General features: G+C 35.7%; 1 protein-coding gene across 2 annotated transcripts in view; it reads left to right on the top strand.

The window, feature by feature from the left end:
• Positions 1 to 13,844, top strand: part of Corin (corin, serine peptidase) — a 266,984-nt gene that overhangs the window by 235,794 nt on the left and 17,346 nt on the right. For both annotated transcript variants that reach the window (XM_063240622.1, XM_013154236.2), the window contains 3 exons: positions 8,240 to 8,356; positions 9,837 to 9,886; positions 10,037 to 10,211. In XM_063240622.1, the coding sequence (XP_063096692.1) occupies positions 8,240 to 8,356; positions 9,837 to 9,886; positions 10,037 to 10,211 (342 nt within the window). The remainder of the gene's footprint in view (positions 1 to 8,239; positions 8,357 to 9,836; positions 9,887 to 10,036; positions 10,212 to 13,844) is intronic.

The raw sequence follows: 13,844 nt of genomic DNA, 5'->3' as shown, positions 1-13,844 counted from the left end.
ATTCTGCCTCTGATGTAGACTGATTTAACTGGAAAACTAAACTTATCCTTTATATTCTGCCTTAAACATTTCTATTGCTGGGGCTTTTTAGGCTGAGTTGTCTAACCAGACAGATGATTCAATAGTGGTGTTCATTCATGTTTTGTTTGAAACCTATTAATGCTTTTCTGTCAAAATTTCCAGCTCATTCTTCTATTTGATAAGTAGCTCAACTAATCTTCAGCATTGATATATCTAGTCTCTAGGAACCAAACAGGAATAATAATATGACAGAGTTCAAGAAATGACTTTGAAAAGCAGACACAAAATGTTTAGTGGAAATGCTTCAAGTTCTATATAGGACACTAGACTCGCAAATAATTTATCTTGTACTACACACAAAGAATTTACATTTTAAGGCCAACTGTCAACTACAGAGGTTGAATATCATGACAATTTTTCTACAATAACAGATGCAAAAGGACAGAACTTACTTTTTAACTGAAATGCGTAACATGTTGCTGTTCTCTTAATATCAAAGGTAAAGAAACTGTTTTTAGAAATTCCTGTGGTCCTGCACTTTTAAAGTAAGCAGTCCTAGTAATCGTGGGATACATGTCACTAAATGCCAAGATCTGAAGAGGATGGAAGAAGGGGTGACATTGTCTAGTGGCCTGATTGCTTTTGTAAGAATCAAAATACTTGATTCTTTACAGGATTTCAAGATGTTTCAGATTTGTGGATAAGTTCAGTCCTCGTATTTCAGCAAGGAAGAAATTATAAGTTTTTATATGTGTTTCATGGTCACACAAGTCCTAAGAGTTTGAAGTACATTTTTTCACTCCCCTGTGCAGTAAATTGTGCCTTGGTATGTGTGGGACATTGGTGCCAAGAGCCACTTAGATACCAAAGTGTGCAGATGCTCAAGTTACTTGGTGAAATTGCACATAACCAACCTATGCACATCCTCCTGTGTATTTTAAATGTCTCTAGATTAACTATAATACTATACTTATGCATATAATATATAAACATTTTTTTCTCTCAAAAAACAGCTCTTTGATTCATTCTTTGTATTGTTTTTTAGTTTCAATTGCATTAATTTCTGGTCTGATCTTTACAATTTCCTCTTTTCTATGAGCTTTGGGTTTGACTTGCTCTTCATTTTCTAGGAGTTTGAGATGTAGCATTGGCTTGTTTATTTGTGCTTGTTCCATTTTCTTGATGTGACAATTAATTGCTATCTAGTTCCCTTTAGGACCACTTTTATTGCGTCCACAGGTTACAGTATGTTGTATCCATATTTTCACTGAATGGTAGATATTGCTTTATTTCTTCTTTAATTTCACCTGGTTGTTCAGCCCACTGTTTGTTCAGAAGGTTGTTGTTTAATTTCCAGGTATTTATGCTGGTTTTATAATTTCTTTTGCCATTAATTTCCAATTTCAATACACTATAATCAGATATTATGCATGGGATAATTTCAATCCCTTTGCATTTACTTAAGAATGTTTTATGGGTTAATATATGGTATACTTTGGAGAATATCCCTTGTGCAGCTGAGAAGAATGTATATTCTGATATAGTTGGGTGGAACACTCTGTAAACATCCACTAAGTCCATTCACTCACAGGTGTGATTCAGTTCTGTTATTTCTTTGCTGACATTTTGTCTAGTTGATCTATCTCTTTGTGACAGTGGGGTATTAAGGTCTCCTACTACAGATGTGTTCTTGTGTATTTGGTTTTTCATGTCCATTATTATTTGTCTTATATAGTTGGGTGCTCCTGTATTTGGTGCAGGAGCAAATTATATTTAAAATATATTATAATTGCAGGAGTAGTTATATTTATAACTGTTCTTCCTCTTGTAGTTTTCCACTTACAAGCATGCAGTGGCATTCTTTATCTCTTTTTATCATTTTAGGTTAGAAGTTCAGTTTGTCTGCAAACAGAATAGCAACTCCTGCTTTTCTCTGGCTTCTTGGTTCATGGAATACTGTTTTCCATCATTTGGCTTTTAATCCATGAGTTTCTTTTTAAGTCAGGTGTGTTTCTTGTATACAGCATATTGTGGGGTCCTGTTCCTTGATCCATTCTGTCAACCTATTTCTTTTGACAAGTGAATTGAGCCCTTTTACATTTATAGATGCCATGTTGTGTTCCTATTGTTGATTTCCCATTTTTTCTCCTGTTTAATTTCTTGTCCAGCATGGTAGTTTCTTTCTGTTGTTGTTCTGGATATTGTGGTCATTTTTTATCTCTATTTAGCATGTCTTGCAGTATTCTTTCTAGGGCTGGTTGGGTCAGTTGTTCTTTGTCTGGAAATATTGTTTCTCCATTACATTTGAAAGACAGTTTTTCTGGTTGTATCAGTCTAGGTTGAAAGTTGTTTTCTTTCACGGATTGAAATACTTCACTCCAAGCTTGTCTTAATTTGAGGATTTGTGCTGAAAAGTCTGCTGTGATTCTGATGGGCTTTCCTAGATAGGTGAGTTGTGTCTTTTTTCTAACAGCTTTTAGTACTCTGTTTTTATGTTGTATGTCTGGGATTCTATATTATATGTCTGGGTATAGCTTTATGTTGGTTGTGACTGTTTGGTATTCTATATGCCTCACTTATCTGTATATGAGATTTTTCCCCATTTTTGAGAAATTTTTATTACTTCTGTGAATAGATTACCTATGTCATTTGCATTGATTCCTGCATTTTTTTTTTTTTTTTGGTACTGGGATCGATCTCATGACCTTGTGCTCTCTAGGCAGGTGCTTATGTCGCTGAGCTAAATCCCCTACCCCGATTCCTGCATCTTCATTGATGCCTATTATTCTTATATTGTTTCTTTTGGCATTACCCTGAAGTTGCTGTTTTGTCATTTCATGTTGCTTTGTTGTTTTTAAAAATTCTACTCTTTCATGATCACTAACTGTGATCCTGTCCTCAAGGTCTGAAATTTTATCCTCAGCTTCATTTAAACGGTTTTGCCAGCTTGCAATAAAATTTTTTGTTTCTTGGATGTCTCTTTGAATTTGTTTCATAGATTCTGCTTGTTTTCTATATTGTTCATTCAAGGTATCAATCGATTTCCAATGTTCCTGTATTTTTTTTAATCTATTTCTTCTCTGGCTATGCTGAGTAACTCCTTTACTAAGGTTGTTATTTCTGTCTTTATGTAGGAAACTATTTCTAATTTGATTTCCTCTATAGCCTCATGAATTTGTTTCTGTATTTCATTTGCTATCTTTCTGGAGATTTCTGGGGTATGACTTTTAAAGTCCTTTATTTCAATGTTGCCTGTACTTGCTCCTGATGGGCTAGATGTTTGAAACTAAATTTTGCTTTTTTGTTTTGTCATTTTCACCCTTTGGGCAATTATTTGGTCTTTCATTCCCAATAGTCTCAACTATCAGTAGTATGGACCTTAGGGCCCTACTGTGTGGTTGATGTTTGTCTGATTGCTGAGTACCACAATCTTTAGGAGAGCCAGTCACCTGAATTCCTCCTGCAGGAGGAATGGGTGAGTCCTATATTTTTCCTGGGCTGACAAGCCTAGGAGTATTTATTAAGTCAACTCTTAGTTCTTACTGTTACTTTGTCTTCAGGTTATTCCAAGTCACCAAATCTCCCTGTCTATAGCGCTTATTTCAATGGAGGACCTACTGTGTCCCTACTGTGTGCCTGTGTGAATCATAAGTCTAATTATGGACTTATGTTTAATTTTCTCCAAGTTGAGGGAGGCCTTATTGGCACACTCCTCACCCTGCCTGAAGTTCTCTCTGTGGGGCAGGAAATCACCTACACTCTTGCCAAGCTCACCAAGGTCTTACAGTTAGTTGGAGGGAGCTTTACTGCCCCTATTACTGCAGACGTATATTTAGGGGCATACTCACCATGCTGACTGGAGCCTGCTGAGATCTTTTTGGGTGAAGAGTTACTATATCTCCCATCGAGCTAGCATGGTTAATCTGCTGTAGTCCACAGTTCTAGGACAAAGGGTGGGAGCCAGAAATCAACAGCAGTATTAGGTCCAGGGAGTGGGAGGAGTCCCTGAGGGGCAGGCTGGTGTTGTCCATCCAGGCATTCGAGGGGTACATGGGAAGTGTGTGGCACAATGGCATAGGTGGTCCGGGACTGAGAGGTGGGCTGTAAACACTTTTTATACTGCATTATTTGGAGAATAATGAGAAGGTAAAAGGACTGAGCACATCTAGTGTGAAGCTTGGTCTCTATTTCAGCAGTGATTTCAAAGTGTGATCCCAGGCCTGCAGATTTAGCATCACCAATGGTCTTGGTAGAGAGACAGATTTTCCCTTCCTTCTGAGACCTGATGAATGAAAAAACCTGGAAACAAGTTCAATAATCTGTGAAGTCACAGGTCCAGCATTTTGTATGGTAACAGGTACTACACATGATTTTGTTGAAGACTAAAGTTTGAAAAACACTGTTACAAGAAGTCCATGAATTCTTAATCTTACCCTAATAGAAATGCTTGTCAAGGTAGGCATATCAAATGCATTTTTCAGCAACTCATTAACTTGGTATAACTCATTAACCTAGATATACAGACATATGGTACATGGGCCTCCATTTGTGCTTTTACTCTAAGTATTGGATTAGATTGCTTTTAAAATTTTCCTCTCAGTGCATAACTCTATGGCTGCTATAGAGATGTGTCATCTACATTCTCTACACACTCTTTTATGGTACTGTGACTTAGCTGAGAAATGCTGTTTGTTTTTTGCTCTTTTCATAATTCAGTTTCATTTTTCTTATCCTCTCTTTCTTCTGATTTTTCCTCCTTTCCTCCCCTTAACTCCTCTCCTCTCCCTTCCTACCATCCTCTCCTCTTTTCTTCTTTTGTTCTGAGGATCAAACTCAGAGCCCTGTACATGCTAGACTGGTGCATTACCACTAGACTACAACCCTGCTTTTGGAATTATTCTATTAATATAATATGGAAAACAATGTTAAGTATATTTTAAGTATTTAAGTAAAAGCAATACTAATCATCAAAAAACTTTGAGCAGCCATTAAGCTCCAGCTATGTTTTCACAGCACAATTTATATTATGTACATAGTTTTAATAATTAAAAGTACAGACACGTTCTTGATACATATACATTACTTGAAAGCAAAATTTGTAATAATCAAACATTTAAATTTTAATTTGATGGCTTTATTTCTAAAAGTTTACTCTAAAATTATCCTTGTACATGTAGACAAAGGTAGTTTAGAATAGTAACTGTTCCTATTTTGTTACAGCCAAAAATGGGAATCAAACTATACATGCATCAATAGTGAATTGGTTAAAGTAATCAGTGATCATCCAAATACTGACTCCTTACAGTATCAAGAGAATGTGGCCTCTGCTGTTAATGAAAGAGGGCTGCATACTGCTTGCAACGTAGAAAAGTAGTACCCTGGCATCAGATAATTAGGATTTAATTTATCAGCTCTGCCATTTGTTTGCTGGGTGACTATGGGTAATAGTCATGGGGAATAATATGCCTATTTCACAGAATTGTTGAGAGGACTAAAGGAGATCAAACAAGTTAGTCTTTTAGTATTTGTCATATAAAAATAGGTGACATGTTAGCACATTGACAACACATACAACAATGTGGGTAGACTAAAAAAAGGGATATCTGTACATGAATTACTTTAAAAAGTTTGGCAAGGATGCCCAAATGCTACTTTCCATAGTTGTTTCTACATATTCATTCTATAATCTTTGTTATTTTTTCATATACAGATATTACTTTACAGTTTGAAAAATTATTTTAAGGAAAAATCCATACATATAAAGGAGACTAATATCTAAAATATATAAAGAAACAAAACAGTCTAACAGCAAAAAGTCAAATAACCTGATTAAAAATGAAAGACTTAGACATTTCCCAAAAGATGATATAGAAATTGCCAACAGTTATATGAAAAGCTATTTAATATCATTGGGAAAATGCAAACTGAAATCATAGTAAGATATTATAGTATACTTCTTAGAATAATAGTTATAAAAAATTAAAAGCATTGATAAGCATATGGAGGAAAGGAAATGGTTGTATATTTGTCAATAAGAATGTTAATTGGAAACTAGTATGAGAATTTCTCAAAAAATTAAATGTGGAAGTACTATAAGATCCAATAATTCCATTTCTAAGTATTCACCAAAAGGAAATGAAATCTAAATCTCAAGGAATTATCTGCATCTCCCATGTTCATTGTGGCATTATTCAAAATAACCAAGATACAGAAACAACCTGTCTATAAAGCATCTATTGATGAATGAGTGGCAAAGAAAATGTGATACCCACTCTGGAATATTATTCAGTTTAAAAGAATAGCAAAGAAATCCTATTTGAGAAAATTTGTTTGAACTTGCAGCATAGCATACTAAGTGAAACCAGCGAGGCATGGAATAACAAAGATTGCATGATCTCACTTACACGTGGAATCTAAAAATGTCAACACCTAAAAGCAGGCCATTAGTGCTAGGGACTGGGAGATTGGCAGCCATGAAGAAATACCACCAAAGGGTGCAAAAATTTAGTTGTGTGGGGTTAGTAAGTTCTGAAATACAACTGTAAAGTACAATAACAATGTAATAATATCGTATACTTAGAGTTGCTAAGATTGTTGATCTTAAGTTTCACCGTAAACATGGTAATTATTTGAAACAATGGGGTATATTAATAGCAATGTATTTTACAACTAACAACCATTTCACAATGTAGATGTATATTAAAATATTACATTGAGCACTTTAAATATTGAGCAACTCTTCTTATAGTGAAGTTGTCTAATAATCTAATAATTTGAGCTTATTATTAGAGCTCATTCTTTATTGGAGATAGTTTTGTTTTAAAAATTTGGCTTATAAGTATTTTCTTTAGAGGAGTTTCCTTACCTTTTTAAAAATAGAAGAATTTGGGGGGATTTTTGTTCCTTTTGTTTTCTATTATGTGATTACAGTAAACTTTAAATAAATAATCAAGTGAAATGATAACTTCTTTCAATGCCACTGAAATCTAATTTTGTTTTTTTTATCCACACTTCAGTTTTTTTAAAAAAGGCAATTATTTAAAAAGAAAATCACTAATGATGTAAAATTAGTTATGCTAGAACTTCATTATTCCCAGGTTTGTTGGGACCTCCCTTAATGATACTTGACGGAATTTTAAGTTGTCTATGATATATTTCCCCAAACACTTTTGCCAGGGAATAATTTCATATGTCCATGACTTTCTTCATCCTCACACTCCCTTGCCATTCTCAACTTTCATCAGGGTAGCTACCTGCCTCCTATTTGTAAAGAAATGTAGAGCCTTCCTGATTTGAATTCCTTTGAAGCACTGTTCTCCCTGCCTTCAACTCTAACAGTATGACCGCCCCCTTCATTTTATTCCCTAAGAAGCCCTCCTGCCTGTCTAAAACTAATCCCTTTATATTTCTGCCCTTGAAAACACCAGGTGGTTATGTTTTATTTAAATTAAAAATATGAAAGACTTTCTTTTAATGAGGATTGAATAAAGGAAGAACCAATTATTTTGTAAAGAGCGAATACTTATATAAAAACCTAAGCAGTTGGATATCTAAGAGTTTAAATCTCAATACAGTGTAACCACATTTATCGGAGCAATGGAGTGAAATATCTAGAGAAAAGTATTGGTGGAAATTGAGCGAGAACATAGAGCAGAATAATATTGTCTAATTCCCATCTTTAGTTTTCTGTAATTCATAATTTTGTGTATGAAAATTTCACAATATGTTGAAGAAGTTCCACTTGCAATTTATACTGTCTGATAGATAGTGACCATTAGTTCTCTCTTTTTAAAAAAAAATATGTTATTACAATGGATTATAAAGGGCAAGAAAAGAGGATAAGAAAAACCAGCTAGATAAATTGTATTTTACACCTCCTTGCTTAAAGTTGCTCTTATATTTTGGATGATGGAACTTTTACATTGTATGCATTAGAATTCTGACACCTCATGAAGTTCAAGTACATGTTAGCAAGGAGAATGACTAAAGCAGCTGCGATAATTTGGATCGTTATTACCTTTGCATACTTTTAATAACTTTCTTTTGTACTAATTGTGTTCTTTGGAAAATCTTCCCTAACCTAAAATCTCTCCTTGAAATACTGACTTTTAATGTAATGCTTCTTTTTGAAAAAGAATGAATGCAAAGATCCGAAAATAGCTGATAATTCAGAGATCGTTGTATTTTGAGTATTTACCTAGCATTTACCTTCTATCAGAGAACCATCCTTGACGGAGTCAATACCAGAAGAGGAGGAAAATCAGCAGTGGCTGAGGTTACGCTCCGACTGGAAGAACGTCAGTGGGACCGCTTTGCACAGACTTCTGGTACCTGGGTAAGACATCTTTCATAAGAGCCGTGTGGAGTCAGATTGTGGATCAATAGTTTATCAGCAGGGTCTTACTTCCGATTTTTAACATAAGATAATCCAAATTTGTTCCATCAATAAAGAGCTTCCATAGAATGGCTATTGGTCTTTGTATTGCAATGATGGTTTAATTTCTTCCTTCTAGACATAGTTTTTTTTTTTCTTTTGGCTAATTACATCTTTCTTTAATCATAATTACCAAAAATATCATGGCTAGAAGAAGGAGCTTGTCTTCTAATCTTGGAGTCTCACTCATGTCCAACTTTCCTATAGATGTTACATGGAATTAGCAGGGGAAATTGAAGTAATCTTAACTAAAAACTTGGAAAGTCCAATAACAGAATAGCTGCAAAATGAAATTGTAATTATGTAGCCTTGCAAGTACAAGGTTTCACCCTCAAAATCATGGCGTCTTAGCTGGGTGTGGTAGTGCACACCTGTAATGTCAGCACTCTGAGGGGCTCAGGTGAGAGAATCAGCAAGTTTGAGCCCAGCCAAAATGAATGTGGAACTAACATGCTTAGGGATGAATTTCTTTTTTTTTTTTTTTAATCTGGGAGATTTAGGATTTTAATTTAGGAGATTAGGAGCACACCATACTATTTTTGCAAGGTATGTTTTTTGTTTTAATTTATATTGCAAATAATTATTTCATGGTTGGAAAAGAACTTAGTAATTAAGATTTAATCTGAAGTCTCTTGTATAACCACACTGTGAGGTCCTTAAACATAGACCATGTTCTTACCTTCAAAGTTTCCCTGAGAGTTTTAGAAAATTCTTCCTTTCCTGAGTCACACTTCCTATAATTTCTATATAGTAGTTGTGGTCAGGCTATCTAGAGTTATATGGAATCAATTTAATTTCCCTTTCCTCTTGTCAATATCTCATACACCCATAATTTAACCCTGACAGTTTTGGGTAAGATTTTTCCAATTCCAATATTCATTTCTGTTATCTGTTCTTTAATTTTTTAAAGTAGTATTTTGTTTTTCTAAGCCTATTTCTTAATGGGGGGCACTCTCCTCTCCATAAGCACAGCAATCTGACGTGCTCTGTCTTTAGCATGGATTCTCAGAGGCACCCTATACCCCATCCTTTTCCTATCTTAAGAATCATAGTTTGAGTCAACATCATGAGTAGTCACATCAGTCAAGATGATGCAAAAATATTTTTATAATAATTTCTCTTGCTACAAATAGGAAATTATATTATGATGATATTAAATAAACTAAAATAAATTTCTAAAAGAATAGCATCTCCATATGCCCCCATGGTGATATCTGACAACAGTTCTACCTTGGGAATTCTGGTAGAAAGAATAATTATTTCTCAAAGAGTATGACTTGCCCTAACAGTTGTATCTATGTCTTACTTTTCCTGGCAAATGTTTGAAGTGAATAGGAAATAAGTGACTCAGTGTTATGCCATTTTATGTTTCCAATTCTAGGCAGGCTTGTCCCAGCAGAAATAAGATCTCTCTTCTGTGTACTAAAGAAGGTGAGAAAACTTGTGGTGGAACAACCGGATAGGAACTTGACTGGATTGGCTGTGGGGAAAAAGTTCGTTTGTATGTAAAGAGCTAAGCATCTGGCTGGGTTAGCTGGGGTTGCTGGCAGCTAGCAAGCTGTGCCTTCTGCTTCTTGGCAGATTGTGGGCGTCGCCCCGCTGCCCGAATGAACAAGAGGATCCTCGGGGGCCGGACAAGTCGCCCAGGAAGGTGGCCATGGCAGTGCTCCCTGCAGAGCGAGCCCAGTGGGCACATCTGTGGCTGTGTCCTCATTGCCAAGAAGTGGGTTCTGACAGTTGCCCATTGTTTTGAGGGGTAAGTTCCATCTTTTCCTTTGCTTGGATCTGATTATTTTGTCGCTTTGTGATTCTCAGTGGCACAGGTACAAAACTCACAGCTATCTCTTTCCAAGTTTTCTTGGCAAATACCTATGTTACATGATGATTACATTCACTGCATGGAACTGGTACATACACATAAAAGATCTCAATTTTATTCATCCGCTTTCTCTCTGCATCTCTCTTCCTTTCCCCATCCTCTTCCCATTTGAAAGCAATTTCCCTACTTACTACTATCTTTTATGTTGCTCTTTATTTATATTTTAAGTTTCTCATGTAAAAGAAAACATGTGATATTTAAATTTACATGTCTGATTTAGTTCACTTGATATGGTCTCAAGGTGCATAAATTTATCCACGAATGACCCATTTATCCTCCTGTAGGGCAGAGTGGTACTCCACTCTGTGTAAATACCACATTTTCTTTATCCATCCATCTGTTGTTGGGCACATGGCCTTGTCTAATTCTATGAACTGTGCTTCTGTAAATATGGGCATGCATGCACCACTGTAATATGATGTCTTTAACTCTTCCAGGGAGATAGATAGAGGGGAAATAACTGGGTCAAATGAAGTTCCTAGTTTTAGTTTTCTGGAGAATCTCCATACTGTTTTCCATGGTAGTTGTATCAGTGTGGATCTCCACCAACAGTGTGGTGGGGTTCCTTTTGATGTGAGCCCTTGTCCAGAATTTGTTATTATTTGGTTTCTTCATGATAGCCATTCTTTCTGCAGTATGATGGAATTTCAGTGATCTTTTAATTGGCACTTTTTCTAATGGTCATGAATGTTGATTATTTTTTCATGTATTTATTGGCTCTTTGTTATTCTTCTTAGAAATGTCTATTCATTTCATTACTGATGTTTTTTTTTATTTTGGGGTTCTTGAATATTTTAGAGATTATTTCTCTGAATAACAGCTTGCAAAAAATCCTCCCATTCTGTAGGCTGTCTCTTTATTTTCTTTGTTTTTTCCTTTGTTGTGCAGAAGCATTTTAAACTGATATGACCCCACTTGTTGATTATCGGTATTGTTTTTTTTTGCCATTGGGACTCTGTTCAGGAAGTCTATGCCTATATACATATCTTTAAGGGTTTTACCCATTTTGTCTTCCAGCAGATTGTTTCTGTTTTAACATTTAGATCTTTGAGCTATTTTGACTTTAGTTTAATACATGGTGAGATATATGGGCCTCGTCAATCTTCTGCATGTTTTCCCAGAAACAGTACTTTTACTGGCAGATAATTTTCTATCCACATTCTGTGTTGCTTCTATATGTGCTGTCAGTGACCGACAATGAATATATAGTACTTAGGACTCATGTTCTAGGTAGAGAGGAATTGGAGGATTGATTCCTCAGCCAGAATCAGTCTCTTTTCTTGACTTCTTAAGTGTACTATATGCATATGAATTTAAACAGAGGTGATATATTTAGATAATACAGTGAAGTTCAGATGCAGGAGCCAATGAGAGGTGATTTGGGAAGGCACTAATACTAATATCTATATGAATTAGATTTCTCCCACAAAACAAAACCAACTCTCTCTCCTGTCACTCACTACGTCACAGAGTGGGTATGAGTGTGAGGTGAGATGGACTGTGGAAAACCTTAAGAACCATACCTGGTATCAATTGTTAGGATGTTGGTAAATGTAAATGTTTCTTTTAAAAAAAATATTGCTAAAAACACACATTCTGTGTTTCCCTCTAGCATTATAATGTGGGTACTTTTGCATTTTGCTAGCACTATTTAAGCCCTTCTACAGTTTCTTTCCTTTACTTCTTGGTCACCCTAAAGCAACCTGGTGAATGTTCCTCCACAGATATGGACACATTCGTTTTTCATGTGGTGTCATTGTCTGTTTTTAGCATTTGAAACTGCACTGTGTTCTTTAGCATTTTGGTTGCTCTTTTCATGTGGCAACTCTTCAGGTTAATTGATATAGCTCCAATTCATTCTTTTTGAAAGCTAAATAATATTGTTTGATAAAAATTTACCACTTTTCTGTTGTCCCTCAATTGATGTCCCTCAACTGATGTTTACTGTCATCATGGAGTTATTTTAACTTACTTCTATAAACCTTAGATAAAGCTACTTACACACTGGTACTGAAAGACAAAGGCTCAGATACTTTTTGCTTCTAGAGGACAGAGAATCAGAATGTGCATTTAATTCTACATAGGGATGGCAGAGATGGACACCTGGGTTTTCTTTGAAGTGCTAACCTAGTGAGCCCATAGAAATTTAAACAGAGAATCAAATTATAATGTGATAATGTTTATAAAATGGAAATGTGTATATCCAGTTATTTTGCTTACACTTTTGGAAAAATAATGCATAAGAATCAAACCAGTGCCTCTTTTGGGGTACTTCTAACATGTAAGACAGGATGATTGGAAAAGTCTGTGTAGTGTGTCAAGAAATACATGGCAGTGTTATTGCTTTAGAAGGGGCCAGATGTTTCTAGATATTTATAACAGTTCTGATTTGTAACTCTACGATAAGCAGAAGATTTTCCTAGCAAAGGCACATCCATCAAAAGGGGATTACCTAAATGAGTCCAACAGATCTGTAAGGGAACAGCATTTTTTATGTGCTAGTTAATCCAAGTTCATATGCCACTTGTGTCATTTCCTTTTTCACTGACAGGTCTATGAAGTTAAGGAGGAACCTTGCAATTGGGAAGAAATATGTGTTTATAATTAAGGAAATGGTTATATCAAAGTCCTTGGTCAAATTTCATTGAATACTAAACTTTACTGTCAAGAGGCGGCTGTGTATCCATGCAACATCAGAAATTGCCTAACTTCAAATAAGCCTTTGCTTGAATGTATTCTAATAAACTCAGTTCCATTTTATAGTCTCTCTAGTGGCACCAAAGCCCTTTAGAACTTTTAATTGTAAGGATTACTCTCTTCTGGGGCCATCAATTGTTGTAATTAGTGGGATTTACATCATATCCTGAGCCCATGCTTTGGCAAGGCCTAGCATGACCCATTTGTCAGTCTTCTGTCTCTTTTAATTATATGGGTGGAAAACAGACAATTTGTTTTGCTCTTCCATGGAGAGATACTTAAAAATGCCAAATGAAAATTTAAAACATGAGATACTAAACTGACCAGATCAAGTTTCACCTGCTTCAAGACCAATTCATCCTCTAAAGCTTGAAGGAAGAAAGACTTTGACGTTCAGGGGTAACTTAACAAACAACCTGCCTTCTCCTACCCCTGAAAGACTGGGAGAGAAATTCTCTAGGCTGGCACACAGCTAGTAACGGTCAGCAGTGTGTGATTCCTTTTCAGGAAACACATCCAAGACTGTCATTCTGCTAGACCAGAGCCCTCACCCTGCCATATCAGCATATTTTGATTTCTACTGCACCAGTTGTTCAGTCCAACAAGGTCTTTGGTTATTTTTCTCCCATTATCTCCGACTATCTTCTTCACTTCCTTTTCGCCCCAGTTTACCTAGTTGTCTGGGTCATCACTTTGGTCCTTCACCAGGACCTTCAATCCTTTCACTTTGATCTTTCTCCTAGATACACCAGGAAGACCTCCATGTGAGCAGTAACTTTTCTAACCTGACATTTCTGCTCTTCACAGTTGAGC

The sequence above is a fragment of the Cavia porcellus genome, unplaced genomic scaffold (assembly GCF_034190915.1).
Source record: "Cavia porcellus strain 051 isolate PalLab524CR breed Dunkin Hartley unplaced genomic scaffold, mCavPor4.1 scaffold_30, whole genome shotgun sequence".
NCBI lineage: Eukaryota > Metazoa > Chordata > Mammalia > Rodentia > Caviidae > Cavia > Cavia porcellus.
The sequence above is the reverse complement of the archived record's forward strand: the minus strand, read 5'-3'. Positions and strand labels throughout refer to the sequence as shown.